At 39.9% G+C, this 26,738-nt stretch overlaps 1 protein-coding gene across 3 annotated transcripts in view; it reads right to left on the reverse strand.

The window, feature by feature from the left end:
* CTTNBP2 (cortactin binding protein 2) overlaps positions 1 to 26,738 on the reverse strand; it is a 156,072-nt gene that overhangs the window by 38,894 nt on the left and 90,440 nt on the right. For 2 of the 3 annotated variants that reach the window (XM_082472240.1, XM_082472238.1), the window contains 5 exons: positions 24,899 to 25,150; positions 14,967 to 15,084; positions 11,281 to 11,556; positions 8,574 to 8,669; positions 7,271 to 7,350 (listed from right to left, as the gene is read on the reverse strand). In XM_082472240.1, the coding sequence (XP_082328366.1) occupies positions 7,271 to 7,350; positions 8,574 to 8,669; positions 11,281 to 11,556; positions 14,967 to 15,084; positions 24,899 to 25,150 (822 nt within the window). The remainder of the gene's footprint in view (positions 1 to 7,270; positions 7,351 to 8,573; positions 8,670 to 11,280; positions 11,557 to 14,966; positions 15,085 to 24,898; positions 25,151 to 26,738) is intronic. The other variant, XM_082472239.1, reaches the window with a different exon arrangement.

The raw sequence follows: 26,738 nt of genomic DNA on the forward strand, positions 1-26,738 counted from the left end.
GTGCTCATGGAACATTCTCCAGGATAGATCATACCTTGGGTCACAAATAAAACCTTGGTAAATTTAAGAAAACTGAAATCATATCAAGTATCTTTTCTGACCACAACACTATGAGACTAGATATCAATTACAGGAAAAAATCTAAAAAATACAAACACATGGAGGCTAAACAATACATTACTGAATAACCAAGAGATCACTGAAGAAATCAGAGGAAATCAAAAAATACGTGGAAACAAATGACAATGAAAACGTGATGACCCAAAACCTATGGGATGCAGCAAAAGCAGTTCTAGGAGGGAAGTTTATAGCAATACAATCCTACCTCAAGAAACAAGAAACATCTCAAATAAACAACCTAACCTTACACCTAAAGCAATTAGAGAAAGAAGAACAAAAAAACCCCAAAGTTAGCAGAAGGAGGGAAATCATAAAGATCAGATCAGAAGTAAATGAAAAAGAAATGAAGGAAATGATAGCAAAGATCAATAAAACTAAAAGCTGCTTCTTTGAGAAGATAAACAAAATTGATAAACCACTAGCCAGACTCATCAAGAAATGAATGGAAAAGACTCAAATAAACAGAATTAGAAATGAAAAAGGAGAAGTAACAACTGACACTGCAGAAATACAAAGAATCATGAGGGATTACTACAAGCGACTATATGCCAATAAAATGGACAACCTGGAAGAAATGGACAAATTCTTAGGAAAGCACAACCTTCTGAGACTGAACCACGAAGAAACAGAAAACATGAAGAGACCAATCACAAGCACTGTTATTGAAACTGTGATTAAAAATCTTCCAACAAACAAAAGCCCAGGACCAGATGGCTTCACAGGCGAATTCTATCAAACATTTAGAGAAGACCTAACACCTATCCTTCTCAAACTCTTCCAAAATATAGCAAAGGGAGGAACACTCCCAAACTCAATCTACGAGGCCATAATAACCCTGATACCAAAACCAGACAAAGATGCCACAAAAAAAGAAAACTACAGGCCAATATCACTGATGATCACAGATGCAAAAATCCTCAACAAAATACTAGCAAACAGAATCCAACAGCACACCAGAAGGATCATACAGCATGATCAAGTGGGGTTTACCCCAGAGATGCAAGGATTCTTCCATATCTGCAAATCAATCAATGTGATACACCATATTAACAAATTGAAGAACAAAAATCATATGATCATCTTAATAGATGCAGAAAAAGCTTTCGACATAATTCAACACCCATTTATGATAAAAAACCCTCTAGAAAGTAGGCATAGAGGGAACTTACCTCAACAAATAAAGGCCATATATGACAAACCCACAGCCAACATTGTCCTCAATGGTGAAAAACTGAAACCATTTCCACTAAGATCAGGAACAAGACAAGGTTGCCCACTCTCACCACTATTATTCAACATAGCTTTGGAAGTTTTAGCCACAGCAATCAGAGAAGAAAAAGAAATAACAGGAATCCAAATTGCAAAAGAAGAAGTAAAACTGTCACTGTTTGCAGACATGATACTATACATAGAGAATCCTAAAGATGCTACCAGAAAACTACTAGAGCTAATCAATCAGTTTGGTAAAGTTGCAGGATACAAAATTAATGCACAGAAATCTCTTGCATTCCTATGCACTAGTGATGAAAAATCTGAAAGAGAAATTATGGAAACACTCCCATTTACCACTGCAACAAAAAGAATAAAATACCTAGGAATAAACCTACCTAGGGAGACAAAAGACCTGTATGCAGAAAACTATAGGACACTGATGAAAGAAATTAAAGATGATACAAACACATGGAGAGATATACCATATTCTTGGAATGGAAGAATCAACATTGTGAAAATGATTACACTACCCAAAGCAATCTACAGATTCAGTGCAATCCCTATCAAACTACCAATGGCATTTTTCACAGAACTAGAACAAAAAATTTCACAATTTGTATGGAAACACAAAAGACCCCGAATTGCAACAGCAATCTTGAGAAAGAAAAACGGAGCTGGAGGAATCAGGCTCCCAGACTTCAGACTATATTACAAAGCTACAGTAATCAAGACACTATGGTACTGGCACAAAAACAGAAATATAGATCAATGGAATAGGATAGAAAGCCCAGAGGTAAACCTATGCACATATGGTCACCTTATCTTTGATAAAGGCGGCAAGAATATACAATGGAGAACGACAGCCTTTTCAATAAGTGGTGCTGGGAAAACTGGACAGGTAGATGTAAAAGAATGAAATTAGAACACTCCCTAACACCATACACAAAAATAAACTCAAAATGGATTAAAGACCTAAATGTAAGGCCAGACACCATAAAACTCTTAGAGGAAAACACAGGTAGAACACTCTATGACATAAATCACAGCAAGATCCTTTTTGACTCACCTCCTAGAGAAATGGAAATAAAAACGAGAACAAACAAATGGGACTTAATGAAACTTAAAAGCTTTTGCACAGCAAAGGAAACCACAAACAAAACAAAAAGACAGCCCTCAGACTGGGAGAAAATATTTGCAAATGAAGCAACTGACAAAGGATTAATCTCCAAAATTTACAAGCAGCTCATGCAGCTCAATATCAAAAAGCAAACAACCCAATCCAAAAATGGGCAGAAGACCTAAATAGACATTTCTCCAAAGAAGATATACAGATTGCCAACAAACACATGAAAGAATGTTCAACATCACTAATCATTAGAGAAATGCAAATCAAAACTACAATGAGGTCTCACGTCACACCAGTCAGAATGCCCATCACCAAAAAATCTACAAACAATAAATGCTGGAGAGGGTGTGGAGAAAAAGGAACCCTCTTGCACTGTTGGTGGGAATGTAAATTGATACAGCCACTATGGAGAATAGCATGGAGGTTCCTTAAAAAACTAAAAATAGAACTACCACGTGATCCAGCAATCCCACTACTGGACACATACGCTGAGAAAACCATAATTCAAAAAGAGTCATGTACCACAATGTTCACTGCAGCTCTATTTACAATAGCCAGGACATGGAAGCAACCTAAGTGTCCATCGACAGATGAATAGATAAAGATGTGGCACATGTATACAATGGAATATTACTCAGCCATAAAAAGAAACGAAATTGAGTTATTTGTAGTGAGGTGGATAGACCTAGAGTCTGTCATACAGACTGAAGAAAGTCAGAAAGAGAAAAACAAATACCATATGCGAACACATATATATGGAATCTAAAAAAAAAAAAAAAAAAAATGGTTCTGAAGAACCTAGGGGCAGGACAGGAATAAAGACACAGACATGGAGAATGGACTTGAGGACATGGGGAGGGGGAAGAGTAAGCTGGGACGAAGTGAGAGAGTGGCATGGACATATATCCTCTACCAAATGTAAAATGGATAGCTAGTGGGAAGCAGCCGCATAGCACAGGGAGATCAGCTCAGTGCTGTGTGTTCACCTAGAGGGGTGGGATAGGGAGGGTGGGAGGGAGATGCAAGAGGGAGGAGATATGGTGATATATTTATATGTATAGCTGATTCAGTTTGTTATAAAGCAGAAAGTAACACACCATTGTAAAGCAAATATATTCCAATAAAGATGTTAAAAAAAAAAAAAGAATAAAAAAAAATAGGGCTCAGATCAGGGTGATCTACTCATGTATTTTTCTAAATATAATAATTATTCACATTCATTGAATTATTAACTTACAGGGTTATTAATAAGCTAATAAAAGTTGCAAACTGGCTAAGAGAAAAGTTTGAGTTAATAAAAAGTTCAACTATTATAATGTTATTAGTGATTCAAACTCAATTAAGTTAAATGTCTCCTATTACTCAAGGATGGAGACTTAAAATTCACTTGTATTACGTAACTATTCAATGAAAGTATTTAAAATTAACATCATTTAAACAAAACCAAAAAGCCTGATTTAAAGGTTTCACTGCGTTTGGTTTCCTGCATAAGGACTTTAATACGTGCATTTTATTTAGCACATAGTAAAAACTGCTTACTACAATTATGCCTTAACCAATAGGTTAATAACTAGTATAAACTCTGATAACACGCATGAGAATAGAAGACAGCCTAGGTTCAATTCCTTAGATTCTACCACTTTCTTGCTGAGGACCTTGGGCAAATTACTTTGAGTCTTGGTTTATTCACCTGTAAAATGGAAGTAACTGGTATAAGTAGCTACCCCATAGCAGGTTTAAATGAGACAATCTATATACTTAGAAGAGAGCTTGGCATATACAGGCATATCTCGGAGACACTGAAGGTCTGCTTCCAGACCACTACAATAAAGTGAGTATCGCTATAAAGTGAGTCACATGACTATTCTGGTTTCCAGTGCATTTAAAGGTTATGTTTATGTTTATACTATACTGTAGTCTATTAAGTGTGCTATAGCATTGTTTAAAAAACAATGTACATACCTTAATTAAAAAATAGTTTATTGCTAAAAAATGCTAACCATTATCTGAGCCTTCAGTGAGTGGTAGTAGTAATATCAATGGTCACTGACCACAGATCGATGACCACAACAAATATAATAATGAAAAAATTTGAAATATTGGGAGAATTACCAAAATATGACACAGAGACACGAAGTGAGCAAATGCTGGTGGAAAAAATGGCACCAACAGATTTGCTCTACACAGAATTGCCAACAAACTTTCAATTTGTTAAAAAAAAAAAAAAAAAAAGGCAGTGCCTATGAAGTGTGATAAAGTGAAGTGCAATAAAATGAGGTATGCCTGCAATAAATACTCAATAAAAGTCAGGTATTACTAGGTTTGCATATCTATCATATAGATTTTCAACAATTCAAAGACACATCAGTATGACTATAGTTACTGTGCCACCGGGTGGATATGTCACTCTAGCTCAAGTTCTACCAGTGGCTTCCTATCATAACTGGAATACAATTCAAAGTCCCCACCTTGGTCCTGCATGATCTGGCTTCTGGTCACCTCTCAGACCTCACTGCCAGTCTAGACACTTTTGTACCAGCTGTTCCCTCTGCTTCAAACACCCTCCCCAAGACTACAACCTTCACTTCATCTAGCTTTCTGTTTACATATCATTATAGGAAGGTTTTTTCCTAACAACTCCATTCAAAAGCTTTCTGCCACCCCTTCCATTAGCTCTTTACCTCCTTATCTGCTTTATTTCTCTTTATACTTATAATTAGTACTGGGTATCACATTACAGATGTATTTATTCATTTGTTTTTTATCTGTCTCCCTCCACTAGAATGTAAGCTCCATGAGGTCAGGGAATGCATCGTATACATAGCTATATCCTGTAAGTTTCTAAAACATTGCTTGCATTTAGGAGGCTCTCAACAAACAGGTGTCAAACAACTGAATTAAATAACTAAACCGAATACAAAAATGCATCACACATGGTTGATCTCCATGAGGGGTTTATAATCTTGTATGGAAGAAGAAACAGTCCCAACGATTCTGTGTTATTATTGCCTGAATCACTTTAAAGTGACTGCTAATGAGTGACAAATTTTCATTATCTGCATCCAAGGGTTAATTGTTGGATTTAAAAAAGCCCTTTGTGTATACTCAATAAATTGACAATAGAACTCACAGCTGAGTAATTTAGCCTCTGGTTTGCTGGTCATCAGAAGCTAAACTATGTTTTCTGCCTTAGGAGGCACACACATAAATGTACTTGGAATGTGCCGTATATAGCGTGACTAGCAGACATTTCATTTGACAGACCTACTCCGTCAAGGCTAAGGTGCAGTTATAATCAGCTGCATCACCTTTGTAGTCATTTTATCATCTAAACAGGTAAGTGAAAAGCCCTGATTCTACCAGCTGATTCTACTGAAAGCCTAGGCTCACATTCCTGAAAACCAGTTGGTCACACAACTTCAACCTTCACTGAAGCAAAGGAATGACAGCTCTCCTTCCCATTTCTATGTAACACTCAGGCTTACTGTGATGCTTCAAGACGAAGGAAGCAAATTGCAAAAGCAAAAAAAAGAGTGAATGTATCAGATTTAGAAGACACCATCTTTCCTAAACTGCAAAGCCTCTGAACGTTTATATGCTACTGTGGCTGCTTGTACAAAGGTCATTCCCAATGGTGAGCCTCCCGAGATCAACTGAATAATTTTGAAAACTTCTTTATATCAGGAACAAAGACATCAATTCACAGTTAATAGAAACAACTTTTGTAAAAGGTCAAACCCATTCATTTTTTAAAAAGCTTTCCAAATTAAGGCAAAATGATTGTTTACTTAATGTTTTATACCTTCAATATTAGTTTTAGATGTGTCTCACACACAGAGACACACATGCGTGTCAGGGACTTGCACAATCCTGGCTTGATCGCTCACTGGCTCTGTGGCCTTGAGCATGTTATCTTACCTCTCTGCTTCAAGTTCCTCATCTATAAAATGGATGGTGTTTTCTACCTCATATTGCCTGCCATGAAATAAGTACTGGACAAATGCAAAGCATTGAATTTATCCATTTTGTATCTAGAATTTACTACTCTCTCCTGATAATCATATTCTCCTCCTTCCTTTTCATAACAGAACTACATCTTTTAGCTTGGTGCATGGTTGCCCAGCAAGACCACACTCCCACTAGGCGTGGACAAGTGTCTAAATTCTGGTCAATGGGATGTGGGCAGTAAAGGTGTGTATGGCTCCTCTGAAAGGAAGGAACTTGCCCTCCTGGCTCTCCTCCCTCGGGCTGGAACCTGAGAGTAGGAGTGGTGACTGTCAGACCAAGCCCACACACATGACGCCCAGGGGTAGCAGCCCTGGAGAGGGAAGGTGCTAAGACCCGCAGGGCTCACCCTGCGCCTTCCTCCTCCCTGGGCCCCTCATCTGCTGGGACTTCTGTGTTTGAGAAAAATAAACTTCTATACTGTTTAAGCTATAATTGTTTCTGTTGAAGTGGCCAAATTAATACACTAACTCATGCTAGCATATTTACTCAATTTTAAATTATAAAAGTTCACAGCCAGGCATCTTGAAATCTATAGTCATTCTCTTCCATATTGATGATCAATTACTTGATGTCAAGTCCTTGTTAGGGGAAGACACCCTCCTCCTGCCCAAATTAAAACACTTGGCAGGTCACAGGTAGTGTCTGGGTCCTGGCAATGGACACCTGGATGACTGTGACAGAAATCCAGAAGGAAGGTACCAGCAGTTGTCCAGGGAGGGGGCTGTTCAGGAAGGTCATGAGGTCAGAGCACAGGGTGTGTGTCAGGGCTGGCAGTGTAAGACCCCACTTGGCAGGTCCACCTACCAGCCTGAGGTAGTTCTGTAGCATCTGCAGAGGGATCATAGAGGCATAGGTCACGCTACTGAGGCAGCCTTCCTGCGGCCCTGTGAGAAAGAAGCAAACGGAAGGAAAAATGGGCTCTTCTTGTGAACTGTATAAATGATCAAAACATAAAAGAGCCTATCATAAAAGATACAATATGTTTATTGACTTATGTAGGCAGAGCTGACATTTGGCCAAGAGGCACCAGTGTGCCTTTACCATCGTGAAAATACTGTAACACTTTGTATTTACTGAGAGCCCCTGTCGCTGGCCTCCCAAGAGCTCCCAGCTGCCCCTACCTTCCCCCAGGAGCCCACCCATCTCCTGTCAATCACTACCAGGGCATTCAGATCCAGGCTCCAAAACTATAGCTTGTATTTGCTCTGATTGCTGGATTCAATATTTTACTGTTTATAAGCAAATGTCATCAGAGATAATCCCAATCCTCAGAAAGTTCTAGCCTTGCCAGCATTAATGTACGGGTGCATTCCCAAACTCTGTCCCCTGCCCCCGACCCCCTTCCGTGTTCAGCCACTCTCTCAATATGGTGTTTCAGCCTGAAGGAATTTTCTGGAATGGTCTCACACTTCTTTTAAACTTAAGTATCATTCAAGCAATAAAATAAAACTTTATTAGTTCAAACTGAATTTTTAAAAGCTCCATTCCCAAATCTGGGAAATGCATGATGAAATCAGTAGCCTTTTAGAGTTAAAGGCTGAGAAATTGAGAATTTCTATACTACTTACTAGCTTTATGTACTCAGACAAGAAAATCAATCTCTCTGAGCCTCAATTTCCTTGTACGTAAAATGAGGATAAAATAAATACCTATCTTAATTGGGCTGTTGTAAGGATTACATGAATTTATACTTGTATTGCGCTGTAAACGACAGAGCCTAGCACAGAGTAGATGCTCACTGAAATTAGCCTGTACCCTAATAATCACATTGGTCATACATGGACTTGACAGCAATAAAAGAAAGACACTGCTCTTAACATGGTATCTGTCACTCTCTTATAAGCACATCAGTTTGTTCCTAAAGAGAAATGCAATCAGAATCTCAGCAATCAATGATCAGAACAGACGTCACCACAGGCATAAGAAACATGACTTTTGATTTTTCCTCTTCTTAAACATTTCAAAAAACATCTAATTACTTAGTAGTGGGAGTCACACATGCATGGCCTGAGGACACAGGACAAAATCATGCAGATTCAGAGCCTGTGCTGTGAAACACTCATGATGCAAAGTCTCTCAACCTCACCTCCGTCTGGAATACCCTTACCTGACAAAAGTGCAGTGACCTGCTCTGCTTTATTCGTTCTCATAAAGTCCCACGGGGACTGGGTGAAGCTCTGACCTGCTGACCACGGCACATTTCCTAGTTCAAAAAAGATAAAATGAAATATCAAGAGAAGCTTAAAAGTAATTCTTCTTATAAGAGTCAATGAACGATCTCCTGTGTGAGACCCCAAAGGACTCCAGAGCTTAGGCTGTCAGAGACACAGACAGACTATGGAAAGAGTCACACAAAGGGTTAACTCCCAATTTTTGTGGATGGTCAAGAGGAGGCCTTCAAGCTACAGCCTTCTCCAAAGCTTTTCTTACAAGGGATTGAAAGAAACCTGGAGAGTGAAAATACAACCAAACACGTCCAGGGTGAAGTTTTCAAGAACAAAGCAGATCATAACCTTTCATGGTTCTTGCAGTGCCTGCTTCACAAAGCCCGAGCACTTTGGATGAGATAACAGGTCCTTTATGATCTGGTCCCTGCCCCACTTTCCACCAAATTTTTGGATTCTAATAAAAAGAGTGAACTTCAGGGGCTCAGAATAAAGCAAACCTTTTCACAGTCTGTGCCCCCTGCTCACTCTTGCTCAAAAAAGGGTCCCACTTCGTAAGTGTCCACTCTGGGGAGGTATCAGTCCTCAGTACTTGTTTCCATCTCTTCCTTCCACAGATCAATTCTCAAATACCTATTCTCAGCACACCTCCAACACACATGCATACCCTACCCGTAACTCACTGCTTCTCTGTTGCCCTTGGTCCCTTTAATCCAGTTGAGGTTATCAATAAAGTTACTTACATACATACATAATAACAATGGTATGCAGGCATACCTCCTTTTATTGTGCTTTGCTTTATTGCCCATTGCAGAGCTTGTGTTATTTACAAACTGAAAGCTCTTGACCCTGCATGGACCAAGTCTATCAGCGCCATTTTTCCAACAGCATTTGCTCACTCTGTGACTGTGTAACATTTTGGTAATTCTCACAATATTTCAAACGTTTTCATTCTTATTATATTTGTTATGGTGATCTGTGATCAGTGATCTTTGATGTTACTATTGCAAAAAGATTATGACTTGCCGAAGGCTCAGATGATAGTTAGCATTTTTTAGCAAAAAAGGTTTTTTAATTCAGGTATGTACATAGTTTGTTTAGACAATGCTATTGTACACTTAATAGACTGCAATACATTATAAATAATTTGTATATGCACTGAGAAACCAATACATGTGACTCGCTTTACTGGGGTATTCTGTTTATTGCGGTGGTCTGGAACTGAACCCGCAATATCCCTGAGGTATTACCAGTTATCAACTGGCCACAGCCAGGTACTAAACGAAAGCCTTTACCCACAAAACTCAATGATTTTTAGATCCGAAATGCTACTTGGGTGCCCCGCACCTCGGGGACAAGAATGAACACCATAACGGTCAGGCCTTAGCAGCCACTGCTCACACAAGTACCCGGATCTGATGCTGGTGAATCCCCATTTGCCTTCCCCAGTTTCCAGATTAGCTGGATGAGGGCTGAGGGTGGAGGGCCATTTCCTTCAAAACATAGCCCTGAGGACTTTGTTTATTAGACCCCTGGGCAGAACCACACCTTAAATAATACTGCATTTTCTGGGCAAATGTGTTCCTGAGAATCATTTATGACATTTTTTTAATGCACTTCTAAAATTATATAATAATTCTTCTGTAATAATTATTTTATGATTATAACAATGATCCATAAAATTAAGTTGCGAATAATTTGCTTTAAAAGTTATTGGTAATATATGTTTTGAAAGTGATTTAGCATATTATTTGTGAACAAAATAAAATACTTTCTAATATAATAAGCTGATACATTAATCGCATGGGGAAAATTACCCTTCCCTCAATCTTGACTATTCTTTTGCAACCCGGTGCTATTGAAAATACACAGGCTTTCCTATCAGACAGACTGGAATTTGAGTCCTGTGTGACCTCAGGCAAGTTAACCTGTAACTAGTTATGTGTAAATGAGCCTGCTGTAAGGACTCACTAAGGTCTGTATATAAATAAAGCTCCCAGCACAGACCTGACATCATGGGAGGTTCCCCAAAGATGTCAGTTCTCTTAGTTCGACAGGAAAGAAACTAACCAGGGACAACTAACATTTATAGTACACTTACTATGTTTACCAGAAAGCAAATCTTATCTTTTTAAGTTCTTTGGAGTCCTATCAAACAGAAACAAGCAGGTATCACCCTGACTCATCCCAAGTGGGAGCTTTGACTGTATCTTCATTCAAGTGCTTCTTCTAACTCTAGACTTTATTAGGACTCCCATCCAAAGGTAAGGTGTTCATACACTACTGCATCTCTGGCATAGCCCAAGTACAAACTTCGAGCTGTGTTCAGAGCTTGTATATTAGCAAGCAGCTGCAATGTGGTTAGTTTCTTGCATTTATCAAAATAGCAAGTGCAATCACAAAGCCTCATCAAGGGCTTTCATGTTCTTTACTCTCTGGGTATTATTTGAGGCATAAAAGCATTTTTATACCAACAGGCAATATTACGTAATGGTTGCATTATGAATACTCAAGTTTTTCAGCACCAGCAGCTGCCACAAGTGAGCTTTGAATGTATTTAATCAGTGAACTACGTATCAGGTTAGGGAGCCCATGAACATAAATAAACCCAGAAATTTAACTTTCCCTTCATTGCAGGACTGCTGATACCTAACGTGATGGATCGCACGCTGCTTGCACCGAGGCCAATGCTAGAGTCAGTGGTGCTATTAAACGTCACGTCTTCCAGACTCCACCATCCATCAGAAGAGATTGCTTGGAAATGATTTGTCAGAGCTTGACTCACTGCTTTTGAAAAATCATCCCATGATGTCTGTTTGCGAATATTTAAAGCACATATTGTGTTTTCACATTCAAAATCGTCGGCACCGTAGTTGCCTGATTGAATCTCACCCACTGAAATCCTTAAGGGTATTTTAAGAGCATCTGTTGGAAGAATGAAAGAATTAGGGGGAAAAAATCCTGACAGGAAAAAAACCAGCAAAAATCTTACATAAAACAAACAGATATAAACATTTTAAAAACAAAGCAAAGGGCAGCTATCCTATTTTTTTTTAAATATCATCAATTGAATATTTGTCTACTGGAGTAAATTTTGGTCTCCCCATCTCTTCACAGTTTCTTTGGAACCATGTTGCTTGAACTGTTTATCTTTCCTTGTCTCTTTGGCCGGTTCTACTTCCTTGATTCTTTCCCTTCAGCAAGGTTCTCAAATTCTTTCAAAAAGCATCTGAGAAAACTAGAGCCCTCTCTTGACCTCTCTATATCACCTTTTCTCCTCACCTTCATTGATAACATCATGAAGAAGGCAGGTTACAGCTGCGTAGGTCAGTGTGCTTAGGACAGTGGTTTCAGACTCATACAGACTTTGGGCTGGGCCTCAGGGTCAGCTTTCTACTAGCCACGTGTACTTGGTAGATGGCCTTGATCTCTCTATGCCCCAATTTCTTCCATAAAATGGAAGGAACGTACAACTGAGTTGCTATGAAGAATAAATGAACTCATGTTTGGAAGGGATTTAACACACTATTTGTTTAACACATTATCTGTTTAACACACTATCTCACAAGAACTAGTAAGTACTTGATAACTGGTGAACAGTGCAGTAGAAGCTTTTAAAATGATCTTTCCAATCTCTCTGTGACACCAGCTGACTGGGGCCCCCTCCCAGGTGGATAGCTCCCCGTGTACTTGTTTTCATGAACTGAATTATATGCTTACCAAGAGCCACTTGTGTTTAATCCCAAATCTTCTATGTCCGTTGAACTCATTACTATAATTAGTAAATTAAATATTCCAGATACTGATGAAATGAGTTACTATTCCTATGAAAATTAGAACACTTTTGAGACTGAACAGAGGAGTTGCTATAAACAAGTTTTTAGTGAGATATGGATGAGACAACTACATAAAATTAGAAAAAAATTTAATTATCTCTAGACAGATACTGCCTTTAGTTTGCTTCATAAATATGTTTAAGTCCTCAAACAACAGAAACCACAGACAAAGCATTAAAGATGTGGTTTGTTCAAATAAGAATACATGGCACTTCAATCAGCAGAACCATATCAATATAAAGAGCTTCACCTAAAAATGGATGAAACAATTACTTGGTGTGTTTTAAATTAAAATGAAATGTTTAAAAATATGTTATTTTTATGATCCTCTTCTTAAACTGACTTTTTTCCATTAACTGATCACCTAACTAGATTTTATTTTTGGTCTTCATGTTACTTAGCAGCTTGTGACACAGCTAATCTCTCTGCTCTCTGATACACTCCTCCTGGATTTCCTCACACCTCACTGGTCACCCTCTAATGTTGTTCCTTTGCTGGTCCCTCCCCTTCTTCTAGATTTCTTAATGACAGAGTCTTGCAAGGCTTGTTTCTCTTAGTTTTTCTATCTGTGTTCACTGCCTTTGAGACCTCATACAGTCCCATGACTTTAAATACCATCTCTAGACTGCTGACTCTCAGATTTATAAATCCAGCTCATACTCACTCCAGAATTCTTGCTGACTTGACATCTCCTACATAGATGCCCTAACAGACATCTCAAATTCATAATTCAAAACATAACTCCTGATCTTCGTTAGCAAAATCTGCTTCACCCACAGCCTTCCCCTAGACAGCTGATGGCAATGCCATCCTGCCAGCTGTTGCCATCCTGCCAGTTGTTCAGACTGAAAACCTTGGAATTATCCATGAATCCCCTCTCTTGTACCTCACACCCAACCCATCAGAAAGTTCTGTTGGCTCATCTTTGGCTATATCCAGAACCGAAATGTCCTCATTTACTACAGTCCTGAACTGAGCTGCCATTACTGGCTCTCACCTGGAACACTACATTAATGGCCTAACATTAGGCCTGTGACTTCCTAGTTTTTCTTTTTGACAAAGCAGCCAGAGATACCATTAAAACGTACACCATTCTTAATTAGGAACATTGCCAGGGTTGGCCTTTTACAATTAGTATGAGATATCTTTGATTTTATCTTTTCTTAATAGTTATTTTAAAAAACTTTTTATTGGCATATAGTTGATTTACAATATTGTGTTATTTAGAAGCTCACTTATGTTTACTAAGTTGATAAAAGCAAAATTTAAAATGAGATAGCTAAAAAAAATAAAAATAAAATAAAATGATAGCTAACAAATGTCTTTTTTTTTTTCTTTTTTTTTTTACAGGGTAGGAATACTTACAATGTTCCTGAATTTAAAAATGACAAAAATTCTTTAAAAAAAAATGTACACCAGGTCCCGTCACTGGTAAGCTCAAGCACTGAAATGCTTACCTTAAGTCCCAACAATGGCCTACAAATTCCAGTAAGATCAGGCTCAATCCCCATCCCCTCCTGCAACTTCTCTGACCTGTTTTCCTACTTTTCTCCCCTCACTCATTATAACCCAGTCACTCTGCCCTGCTTGCGGTTCCTCAGACACAACAGATATGCTGCTACCTGTTAGGGCCTCTGTCCACTTGATGCTCTGCCTGGAAAGTTCTTACCTGAGAGATCTACAGAGCTGCCCCTTCCTCCCCTCCAAGTGTTTGCTCAGATGTCTTATCAGTGAGGCTACCCTGTCTATCGTTTTAAAAACTGAAACCCACCCTCTCACTCCCCATCCCTCTTAGTCTTTTCCATAGCACGTATTACCATCTCACATACCATACAATGAATTATTGCTTATGTTTATTGTTCATTTTCTGACTCAATGTTAGAATGTTAGCTCAAATCCAACTACTGATACAGCTGGCTGACTGGATGGACTGAGTGATAATCCTGATATAAGAGGTCACAATATTTCATCTGATCTAGCACTCCCTATGCATAAACCCACAAGTGAACTTTTCACACATGTTGAGAAGTATATACTCTTAAAGATGGAAGGGACCCAAAAGATCATCAATTATCTTCCTAGACAGGTAGGCAACCAGACATTGAGAGATAAACTGACCTGCCTGCCTACATTCATATGATCAGCTAATAGCACACTAGACGGCCATGATTTCTCATAGCTTCCTAGTCTCATGTCTAGAAAGACAATCTAAGTCAGAAGAAAAGAGCAATAATTATTTAAAAGCTGTCCAAGGTCAGTCAAATACAAGGAAGACCTAGCATTATTTCAACAACAACTAATTCTGTAAAAAGCCATTCTACGTGGAAAAATATAATTACCCCATTTATAACCAATTAAGTCTTTTTGTAGCAGCTAGGGTTCAAAGAAGGTTAAGAAGAGAGTGAGAAAACTGTAGTTGCATTAATATCTTTCCCACAGTCCCAGAGGCCCCAGCAGTGTGGATGCAGGATGAGCAATGCAGCTGCAAAGGGCACTCACTCAGATTCTCCAGCAGGTGCTTGCAGTCATCAGTGGCGACATCGTGTGCAGTCCGATTACACTTATCTCTTTTTTCCGGCTCCAGCCCTCCATGCCTACACAAGACTTGTAGGCAGTTCTGTAAAGACACGAAATCCATTACCTCTCGTCCAAGTGAATAAACTCAAGCGAAAACTCCAAGGGAAAATTCAGTTGCCTGTAGCAAGCAAATCAGGAATTCTCAGCCAGAAAGCTTCTTTCTTTCCCAGCAACCCAAATACACAGATTAATCTAAACACTGTCTCCAAATGAAAAGCAAGCAGTGCTTCACTGACATGTGATTCACAGGATCAAAACACTGCTCCACAGAACAGCCTCTTAGGTTTCAGGAGAAAAAAATTAGCTTACTAAGCACTCAGTTTGCAGAGTGAAATTAAGGAAAAAAGACTTCAGCAGACAGTATCCTTTTACTGTAATTTGGAAATATAAAGCAAAAAGACTTCTGCTACAACCAGATGCACCTTGCTATCTTCTAGATCAGGCACTGCTTTCCTGGTCATGCAAGTGCTGGGCTCCAATTGTAACAAGTCTGTCCCAGAGTCCTTGTAAGCAAATATATATTTGAGATCTTACACTGTCTTACTTTTTTTATTTGAGAAATATGTGTGAACACCATGTTGACTGAGGTTTTAGAAAAACATTCTCAATAGATATTGAAGTTACGTGCCCTCTCTTTTTCAGTTTTTTCTTGTGTTGCTCCAGGAAATCTCCATTTAAAAAATATCACTAACCTATGAACTGAAAGGTCGTAGTTTTCAAAAAATTTTCAATTCAAAGTGGTAGACAATTTATATGCAAACATTTTCAAATAAGGAACTGCATGGCAGGATATTACATCAGGATATTTATCAAGGAACTCTGCTATTTCAACTTCTACCACTTCATGATTTGTCTGATTTCCCACCACAGTAAGCACAAAACTGAATAAACCAGAAACCATGAAAAGGAACTAACAACCAAAACAAGCACTGTCCTTCTCTTCGCTCCCCTACACACACACACACACACACACACACACACACACACACACACACACACACACACACACACACACACACACACACACACACACACACAGGCTCTGGGCTGACTTCCACTTCTGACAACATAGTAAACTACTCAGTCTGAACAGCTTTCTCTAATCGTGCTGTAAAACACTTTTTTTCTGTTTTGTAAAACATATGTTTTTCTCACTGATGTATAATATCCATATAGAAAAGTACACAAATAAGTGTGCAGCTTGAAGAATTATCACAAAGTGAACATACTTGTGTAAGGAGCACTCTGGAAGCCTCCTTAATGTTCCATCTCAATCACCAGCCCCTCCCCTCTCCCCCCAAAGGTAGCTACTACTATGATTTCTAAGATCAGAGATTGGTTTAGCCTATTTATGAATTTTATATAAATGGAACCATGTTACAGATACACTTTTTTTTTTCTTTTTTTTTTTTTCAGATACACTTTTATATTTGGCTTCTTTTCATTCAACGTAATGTCTGTAAAATTCATCCATGTGTTAGGAACAGTTATAATTCAATTCGTTCTCTTTTAAAATTACTGGGTGGTATTCTATCGTATGGATATACCACAATTTACCCATCTATTTTCTTATTGGTGGACATTTGGGTTCTACTCTGGCCATTCTGGTACGTGTCCTTTGGCAGACACATGTACATATTTCTGTTGGGTATATGTACAGAGTTGGTGTTCTGGGTCACGGGGTATGCACATGTTCTGTATTAGTATAGACTGCAAAGAGCTTTCAAAAGTGGCTATACCAATTTCTACTCCCACCAGGAGTATACTTGAGTTCCAGTTGCTTCATATTGGCCCCAAAATATACTTTAAATCATGAGTTCACAAGGAAATACAGGAAATCCCTAAGGGTCAGAAAGAAAAACAAAGAGTAAGCTGAGACCACCAGTTAAGTGAAATTTGAACAGGAAGCCAGTGCTGGTTTGAGGACAAAGCCAATGTAGGGACTCTTTTCGGATGCTGGGGGGATGGGAAACTAGGTCTTGGTACCTGCACAATGGAGCCACCGAGCCAGAGGACCTTTGAATCAAGAAAATCTGTCTTCTGCAAAGGGACTGACTTGGATGTTGGCTTCTCACTGCTCCTGCTCAAGTCGGAGGGATCTTCTCTAACAATTGTAATCAAAGTCTAGCTTTCATGGGTCTGGGGTTCAGGTTTAAAAAAATCACTAAGCCAAGAAATGAACTGAAAACTAAGTCAAATACATAAATTTTTTATCCAATTGTTATTACTAATTTGTACAAAATCAGTAAGTATATAAGATATTTAATAAAATTAACTCTAATGAAAGATTTAAGTAGAATGCAATCTGAGCACTAAACTTTATGAATTCCCAGATGATAAGAGATAAAAATAATACATTTATTACGCAAGTTAGTACTTGCAGCAAAAGCAGGTAAGAGCCAAAACAGACTGGGGGGTGGGGGAGGTCTAAGCCTGCCAATATAAATGATTTTATCCATGAATTTTGGTAAATCATTTAACCTTTTCCTGCTCAGTTTCCATATCTGTGTCTCAAATATCTGTATTTCATAGGGCTGTTACATGACTTAAATGAAAAGATGGGTAAAAAGCTTTTACATTCTTGGCACGTAAAACGTTCTCAATATTTATTAGCTGCTGTTTTTGTTATAATCAACATAATCATCACCAGTTAGAAAACAGCCCAAATATTCAGGTAAGTGGTGAGGAATTACAGCACATCAGCAAACATCATAATTCTAGGTGATGGTACTTCAAATTACAAACAGAAATGATAAAAGATGCAACCAAAATCTGCAAGATTCTTTTAAGTCTCACCTATAAAGTGGGTTGTATATAATTTTTATTACACTCAGGTAGGTCAGTAGGCAATAACATAAGCAGTAGCTTTCTCTACAAGGAAGCAAGAAATGTTGGAAAGATAGCAGGATAACGCGTATCCAAACAGGGTCACAGCTGTGAGTTCCACAGCACTATGCTGGGCTCCATGGGGAACACAAGGAAGATGAAAACTTTACCCAACTGACACTTAACAGCAGCAGCTACAATAACTACTGGAGCACATACTAAGCTCTAGGCACTGTTCCAACACAGCACAAATATTTAGTGCTCACACATCCTCACAACTTTATGAAAGAGATACTAAGCACCTCTGTGCCAGGCACTGTGTTAGAGCCCAGGGTTGTGACAACAAATACTGTAACAGTTTCTGCTTCTCTGGCAGAAATGCAAAGTATAGTCAAGAGCTACGGGGAAAATGTGCCCAGAAAAGGGGGCTGTTGAAGTGAGGAGCAAAGTTTTACTAAGTGGAGGAGGAGGAGGTGGGAAAGGTAGAGAAAAGAGTCTAAGCTCTCTCCTTGAAGGGTGGGATTCGAGTGAAGAGAACAAATGCTGTGATGCTAGTTGCTTCTTCTGGAAATGGATTCTCAGGGGACCTAAAGTGGGCCGGCTGTTCCAAGTGATGCAGGGCAAGAGGTCTAGATGAATGAGTCTAAATCAAAGTGCTTTTAACTATGATACAGATACATGTGCTAGAGCAGAGACTTTATTTTTAAATTTATTATTATTTTTGGTCACGACTATGATACAGGTACATGTGCTAGAGCAGAGACTTTATTTTTAAATTTATTATTATTTTTGGTCACGCCGCACAGCTGAGGGATCTAAGTTCCCCGACCAGGGATCGAACCCGGGCCCTCAGCAGTGAAACCGTGAAGCCCTAACCGCTGGACCACCAGGGAATTCCCTAGAGCAGAGACTTCAAAAAGCAGTGGCTTAGGCTTCAGCTTCTTGCTTCCACTCACATCCCAATCTCCAGAACTTAGGTAGATGTCCATGGTCACCTGCTACGGAGGCTGGAGAACGCAGTCTTTATTTTGGGTGGTCATGAGCCCAGCTGAACTCTGAGAGGTCCGTTATTGTAGAGGAGGGTAGAAAAGATGTTGAGGGACAATGAACCACCTCTGCCAGGGGCCTCTGAGAGCTGAGAAGCAAGGTACCAGTGCCAGGGAGACTAAGTTGAAACCCCAAGTCCAAAGAGCTAGAGATAAGATCCTAGTCAGGGCAGGGAGCTGAGGGTCTGACATTGGGCAGAGGCAGTGGGAGGGAAAGCAGTCTGCAAATGCACCGGTGGGGTCTGGCACACTTGCTGGGAACAACCTGGGGTGTGGGTGTGCTCACTGTTTTGCAGGGCAGGGGAGATGGAGGCTATCGCCATGGGAAATAACAGCATGAGGAAGCAGGGAGACTTAGGGGTGAGATGAACATAGCTAGAGTCAGCCGTGCAGGGCTGAGTGCTAGGGAGCTTGGATGTCTTTCTGGAGGCATGAGGATATGTTCGGGTAGGAAGTGCCACGATCAGCTCAGTTCTGAAAACCAACTGGTGCATTTGGAAGACATACAGAAAAAGAGAGTGGCAGAAAGGAGACCAGTTAAGAGAGAACGCTCATAAAATAGCCCATTCACTCACTGATTCAACAAACATTTAGTACCTGTGGGCCAGAGACTGCTGAGCACAATATACACAATGATGAAAAGTGATTTTTTGGAGGAGGTGGAAAGGGAGGGAGGCATACAAATAATCACAGTAAAGAACAAGCTCCCTAAGTGAAGTGTGAAGAGGTGCTCTGGGGACCAATGAACTCCTGGAAGCCAAGACTTAAGCTGAAATGTTTCCCAGGCAGGGAGGGGTCAGGACGGTAGAGGCCATTTGAGGTAATCAGACAAGCAGATGCAAAGGCAGGGAGAGAAGAGACAGCACAGGATGTCTGCACAGCAGCCAGCGGTGCAGGGTTAGAGCAGAGAGTGCATGAGGAAAGGAGACAAGTGTGCTTGTGGAGGGAGGCTGAGGCCAGATCTGGGCGGGACTTGTCTGTCATGTAAAGATCTGGCACTTATCCTTGAAGCGACAGAAAGGTCACTTATCCTTGTAAAGACAAAAGGTAAATTACATGACCAACTTCCTGTTAGGAAGGCCCCTCTCAAGACAGTGTAAAGGAGCTGGAGAGACTGGAGATGAGGAGATCACAGCAGGGCCTACACAAGTCCAGACAGCCCGTGATGAGGGCTCCCCAAGGGACATTTAAAAAAATAGCCTTCCCTTTGTTTACACGTTCATTTACAAGGGAATAAAATCTAGAGTTTTATCAATCATTTGAATTCATTATCTTAGGGAGATGGAGCAATAAACAGAAATGTCAGGTGATGTTAGTGGATTAAGAGAGGAGGAACAAGAGATGCAGCCTAAACACGGGAGCCCAGGCATGCACCCTCATGGAGCTGTTCGGTGGAAGTAAACATGAATATGGTCATCAATAGGGTTACCATATAATTGGCTAAACTGGGACACTTTTAAGAGTAAAAAGGGGCACTGTTAATGGTTACATTGGGATGACGGGCATAAACAAGGACTGTACTGGGCCAACTGGGTTATCAAGGAGATGCCCTGTAAAACCGTGGGCATCCTGGATAAGACCTTCCTGAATGGACTCAGGACATGGTTAGGTGGGCTAGAGAGAAGATTTTGGAATCTCTATAGATTATATTCTGGAGACCAAAAAGATCATTCAAGGGGGAAAGTAGAGAGCTGGAGGAGAAAAAGGGTCAAAACCAGACCCATGAAAGGTGTTAGTGGAAAACACCAGAAAGTGTATGTCTTGGGTGAGGGGTGGAGCAAGGCTCTGGTTGGCCAAGTTTATGTGAGAATCCTTTAGGATTCTGTGAGTCATTGCTGTTCAAATTAAGCAAGGATGCAATACTCTGCACTGAACATTCTGGAATGAGAGTTTTAAAAAATAGCCTTCCCTTTATCTACACACAGTCTGACTTTTTCGAAAATAATTTTATAAAAATTAAGGGGAAAAAATTATCACAGAGAATCAAAAGCACAGATTTCTATTTATCATCTAGTCCCAAAGACTTGGTCCAACCTCACAGGTTATCCTGTCTGTGTCTTCTCCTAGCCAGCTACCCAACTCTGTGACAAGGAAGAAACTTAGGGACTCCTATCATTTTTTTTCTCTTTGCAGTCATGACCTAGGGAGAGGAAATCTAAATCTTGGGGCTCCATGTGGGCCTCTGTGCTTAAGACACATACCGCCTGCAGACTATCCAGTCAGGTGGATGCTGGAGTGTGGGAGGGAATGCCTGACACTCGCCTGGCTAAGAGCTAAAAATGCATCCGTCAGTCCACGGTCCCTACACACTGTGAGGATGGCGTAAAGATGGCAACAAGAAGGCCACTGCCTGACCAGAGGACTGTGGGCCTGCCTAGAGATGACCTCTAGGATGGTGGAAATAAATGGCTGGAAGACAGGTAAAAAGCCAGGTGTGAGATCTGGGTTTGGGAAGAGGTACTGTAGAAGCCACAGTTAAAGTTGAAAGACTAGATAAACTCTTAAAAATAGGACTAGGCAGCTAGGAAGGAGCATGGGAGTTGCTGAGGGTTAAAAAACAAAAGAGAAAAACCAGAAAAACAAAGAGAAAGCCTGGTCAACAAATTCTGAAGGGAAGCGAGGAAGGAGCAGTGTTCTAGAAGATGAGGAGGAGTCTGCATTAGAGTCAACACGTTAAACAACCCAGAAAGGCTGAGTAAGAGCATGAGTGACAGGAAGCCCCTGGCTTGGGCAATACGTAAGCTAGAATTATCATCTACTCAAAACACATAATCCCCCAAATAAAGAATCTGTTTGTACGAGAGCTTCAACAACTAGCGGCTCAAATCCAGACACTCTCCCTAATCTATTTCTGCGGCAGGAACTTGCCATGTCAGAGTTCTCATGACAGAACACAGAGTTTCACTAAGAAACTCTTCTATCCACTCACCCTAAGTGATGAAAACAAGTTTATCCTCAGTGACGAGTTCAACTTCGGAGCAGTCACAGACCAGCTTTAGAGAGAGCTACTCTTGTTACCAAACACTAAATGGTGATTTGCATACATTGCTTAAACATTGGGAAAAAGACCAAGAACTAAGTGGAAAAAGGACTGACTTGGGAATCTGGTCTTCTATGAATTGACCTTGGGGAGTTAGTTACACTATTTCCCAAAACGTAATTTTTTCATCTGCAAGGCAAGGCAGCTGGACTAGATGAGCTACGTGTCTTCAAGCTCTGAAATCCCACTTTTTTTTTACATTGAAAAACACGTGGAAACTGAAGTCATCTTCTTGGGTAACAATGGTACTACTACCTTATGTGGATTGGACACATATATGCTACTGCAAAGAGAAAAAAAATACATCTTTTAAGCTCTACTTGTGGTCAGTGTAGAACCTCTTCACCCACACAATGATTAACTCAGAATTGCAATTTATTTTTTCAGAAAACTGGTCTTAGCAACTTAGCTGTGAATGGATTACCTCTATGGAGTCAGCCAGGATATAAACACTGTATCAGGCAAAGGATGAAAAATATTTTCCAATACCCACGACTGACTAGGAAGGCAGGCCGCACAAGTAATGAAACCAGGCATTCTGGGCTTCATTTCCAACTTCTATCTATTAATCCCTCCAGGGTTTAAATATCCTAACCATAAAATGAAGAGGTTAGCCTGGAAGATGACATATCTACTCGAGGGCAAAAAAAAAAAATCTATTATTTTCTTATTTTTCTTTGCAGTGTGTGGATGTTGTCAGTCACGCTCACTTTCTAAAATCTCTCTCTTCTTGTTCAAAATTTATCTTAAGCTTCTTAACATAAGAGAATACAGAGGGAGTCATATTACATGCGAGAAAGAAATCCTATTTCCCTTTACTCAATGATGACAGAGCATCCACGTTGCCAGGGGCCTGGGAAGCCATGAAGACGCCATCCTCGGCTATGAAAACACCAGGACTTACGAGGAGTTCATAACGAAGGAGCTGAGTGGCAACACAAGCCCCCCACCCTGCAGGGTAACTCGCCCTGGAGCGTGGGCTACTCTCTCTGCCTAGCCTCTCTCAGAGGCTCAGTGGCTGAACATTCTAGATCAGTGATGCTCAGGTTTTGTTTTTTGTTTTGCCTTTTTTTTTTTTGCCTTCAGGTTGAGTGCATGAACAACCTACCACTGTCAGTAACCTCTTGCATTATCCTCAGATTTGCCTGAAGGGGGAGGTAAGTTGAGAACTACCCCTTCCATGCACCTTTCCTCCATCAAATGAGATTCACTGTCTTAGATTAACTATGCACTTTCAAATTTAAGCTTTCATATTTTCCATCTTTGTCTTCCAAACACTTTTATGTCAAATGTCACTGCCTTCCATTCAAACCAATATATATATATCAAGTTCACAGAATTTCTGTAGGTTTTTTTTTTAAGGATAAAATAGGAGTAAACTACTACTAGCAAGCAATACCTCCACGTTGAACTGAATCATGCCTTTTTCTCACTAGTTTTAAAAAAAACCCAAAGTCCAAAATGAACAGCTTCTGCTCTAGATCACAACAACAGGAAGTTACCCAACTGAGAGCTCCAAATGCACATTTCTAGCTATTTCCAGATATCTCCATCTGGTTGAACACATCCCAGAATTAAATTCAGCATGCTTAAATCCACATTCTATCTCCTTGATCACAATGACGCCTCTCCTTTCCTCTTTCTGGGAATGTCACTATGATCCTTCTATTTAGCTCGCTCATTTCCTGTATCTAATCTGTCTTCAGTTCTTGGACATGTGTACTCTGTGATCTCTCTTATTATTTCTACCACTCCCATCATCTTTCACCTAGTCTCTCCCCTGCCACCAATGTTTTCATAATCCCCAGTCTTCTAAATGTTATTGCTAAGTCAATCAATCTAAACTACAGAGCTGATTCTTTTGCTCCTTTGTACAAAACCTTTCAATGGTTTTACTCTGACTAGTAAATAAAGCTCAAACTTCTTAATACATCACTGAAGGCCGGTGCCATACTGTGAAACTTCTCACTGCTCTTCATTAGCTCAATTGGAGCTGTTACCCACCTCCCTACTTCTGGTCTGTTCCTACTGCTCTCTCCATCTGAACTACTCTCCTCTCCAGTGATGAGTGACAAATTTAACCCACCCTGCAAGGCCAAAATCGTTTCCATCTCCTCCAGAATGAGCCCTTCCCTAGCCTAATATTCCGCAACTCTGCTCTCTGAAATACGTGCATTCTCTCTTCCAAAAAATAAAAATTTGCATTTTTGTACTGTTCCAACCACGTGTCTATTACCCTTGTTTTAAATTTTTTGAGCTTCTCTTATCCTACACTTGTCTTGTATCTTGCACCCTTGCCCCTGAACTAGGAGTTAACTAATTGCATAAATGATTCCTGCAAATGTTAGCTTACACAATGCCTTGCACTCAGGAGCTACCTGATAGATTTTCATTGTTAAAGCAATATTATTGCTAAAGTGATTTAAATAGAAAAAGAAGCATGAATGGATGGCTTACTATTTCATGTTATTTCCTTAATAATCAGAATCTTTCTCTCTTCTGATGAGTGAAATCTAGAATGCCCTCTTATGTATCATAAGACAGCACAGGTAGGGCTAGTGAGGGAGTTCAGAGTACAGGGCATGTGTACTTGAATCCTGGCCCTCCAACTCATGGCATGGTCTTGGTACGGAATCAAACAACCCTGTGGACTCAATCAATATCCAACTTTTCCTCTAATCTGACATGAGACAAAATGTCGGAATTACTCCCACATTTGTTAACAAACTCCAAACTCATTTTTGTGATTAAGTCTCATATACGCTTGACCGTAAATATCTGCTGGACAAAAAAAGTTGGTTCTTATTGGAAGCGGATCATCTCCTGCAATGGTACTGCTCAGTCCCCAATTATTCAGGTGAAACACACTCAGTCAATAGCAGACAACTTCGCCACTCATCAAATTGCAACTGTGTAATGAGGCCAGCTGCTACCAGACACACCTTAAAACCTTTTGAAGCAGCAATATGGGCAGCAGTCCAGCCTTTGCTGTCGGCGTGGTTGATGAGGTCTGCAGGAACAACAGGCTTGGATGTGCCCTCACGACTCTCTTCTCCTCCGTCCAAGTCAAAGACGCCCGACTCGGGCTCCTCATGCAACGAGTTTCCATGAGCTAGGGCCCTATGGTACATAAGAAGCTTGAGGCTGTCCACATTACCAGTGTCCACAGCTGCATGAACTGGTGTCCAGCCATCCTGAAAATAAAACGACCAGGGGGAAAGGGTTGATTACAACATCAATGTTGAGAACTGCGTTATTTAAAGTTCACCTCTAAATGTTCTTGGGCATGGACCACTGAGCTGGGAAAAGCAGGCTTCCGGTCCTGAATATCATAGATGAGCTAAGTTCTCAGACCACTGCCAATTAGTGTATTTTCCATTGCTATGACTCATGTTTGCTATTTGGTAAGAATTTCCTCTTAACAGTTGACCATTTGGAGTGAACAGGTACTGCCCAGGATGGTAACTAAGCATTATATATGGTTAAACAAAATCTCAATTTAATATTATGAAAGAGAATGAACTTTAGCATAAAGATTTTTAAAAATGTATATGCAAGTATAAAGTTATCAGTACTGTACTAAATGAATGCTGTTATAAGCCAGTTTAACTTACAGGGAAGAGTCCTAATTCTAGGTATCTTAAAATTTTACGCCACTGATTTCAGAAGGAAAGATTCTAGATACCAGGGAAACGGCAGACATAAAGGAAAAACAAAGTCAAGTAACTTCATGAGATACCTATCAGCCTCTATGAAGCTCTCTGTGACTGCAGCTGGATATTGATAAATGCAAGCTTAGAAAATGTTCCAACTAAAATGCTTGGGCCCTTTCTCGAGAACATATTATAATACTTTGAAGCCTCAACCGTCCACTTAGCTGGTTGCTAGAGCAGACTCACAACTCTTTTCTGGGATAGTGGTTCTCCAAGTGTGGTCCCCTGACCAGCAGCATAAGCACCACCTGTGAACTTGTTAGAAATGTAAATTGTTGAGCCTCATCCCAGACCTACTGAATCAGAAACCTCAAGGTTGGGGCCCCGCAATCCGTTTTAACAGCCCTCTGGGCAACTCTGCTGCACTAAAGTTTGACAAACACTATTCTAGGGGAAATCCTGATCCCCTCTGTAGTCTCTCATTATATAAAGATAGGTCTGCCTTCTACTCAGGTATCCACCTTCATTAGATTTTTAAGACTTTCATAAAAGAATTGAGAATTATTTCGGTGATACATATTTTGGCTTCATTTTATTTTCCCTTTGGCTTATTTCTTTCATTTGGTATTTCATACAGCTACACTAAATATTTTTTCAGTGAGTTACAGTACACTTAAAAAAAAAATAACGGGGTAGAAGACAGGGAGAAAAACAGACAATAAATGGTAACCATCTACATTTAGACTGAGTCATCTGATCATTTGCTAAAGCGCTCATTGAATGATGTGGCTTTTTCTCTGGTTCTGTACTTCCTATCAAGGGAATCGACTTGGGCTAACAGCAGACCATGGCTGGGCAGTCGCCGGAATACCATATAGTCCTCCGCTGTACCCCAGGCAAATAAAGTGTTTCCTGGCTTGTTCTTTGTTGGGCTGTAGGTACCTTTACATGGGTATCAGCCTTGATTAGGCACCAGAGTGTTAGTGCTCTTGACCTTCCTTAATTTATATTACAAAGGCCAGGCAGTTATTTCTGAAAAACTTAAAATCTTTCATTCTCCTTTGATTTCTCATTAAAAGTCATGAGAAATAATTATTCCCTTAAGGTCCTTTATCAATTATGCTATTTA

The sequence above is a fragment of the Balaenoptera physalus genome (assembly GCF_965194825.1).
Source record: "Balaenoptera physalus genome assembly, chromosome: 8".
Lineage (NCBI taxonomy): Eukaryota > Metazoa > Chordata > Mammalia > Artiodactyla > Balaenopteridae > Balaenoptera > Balaenoptera physalus.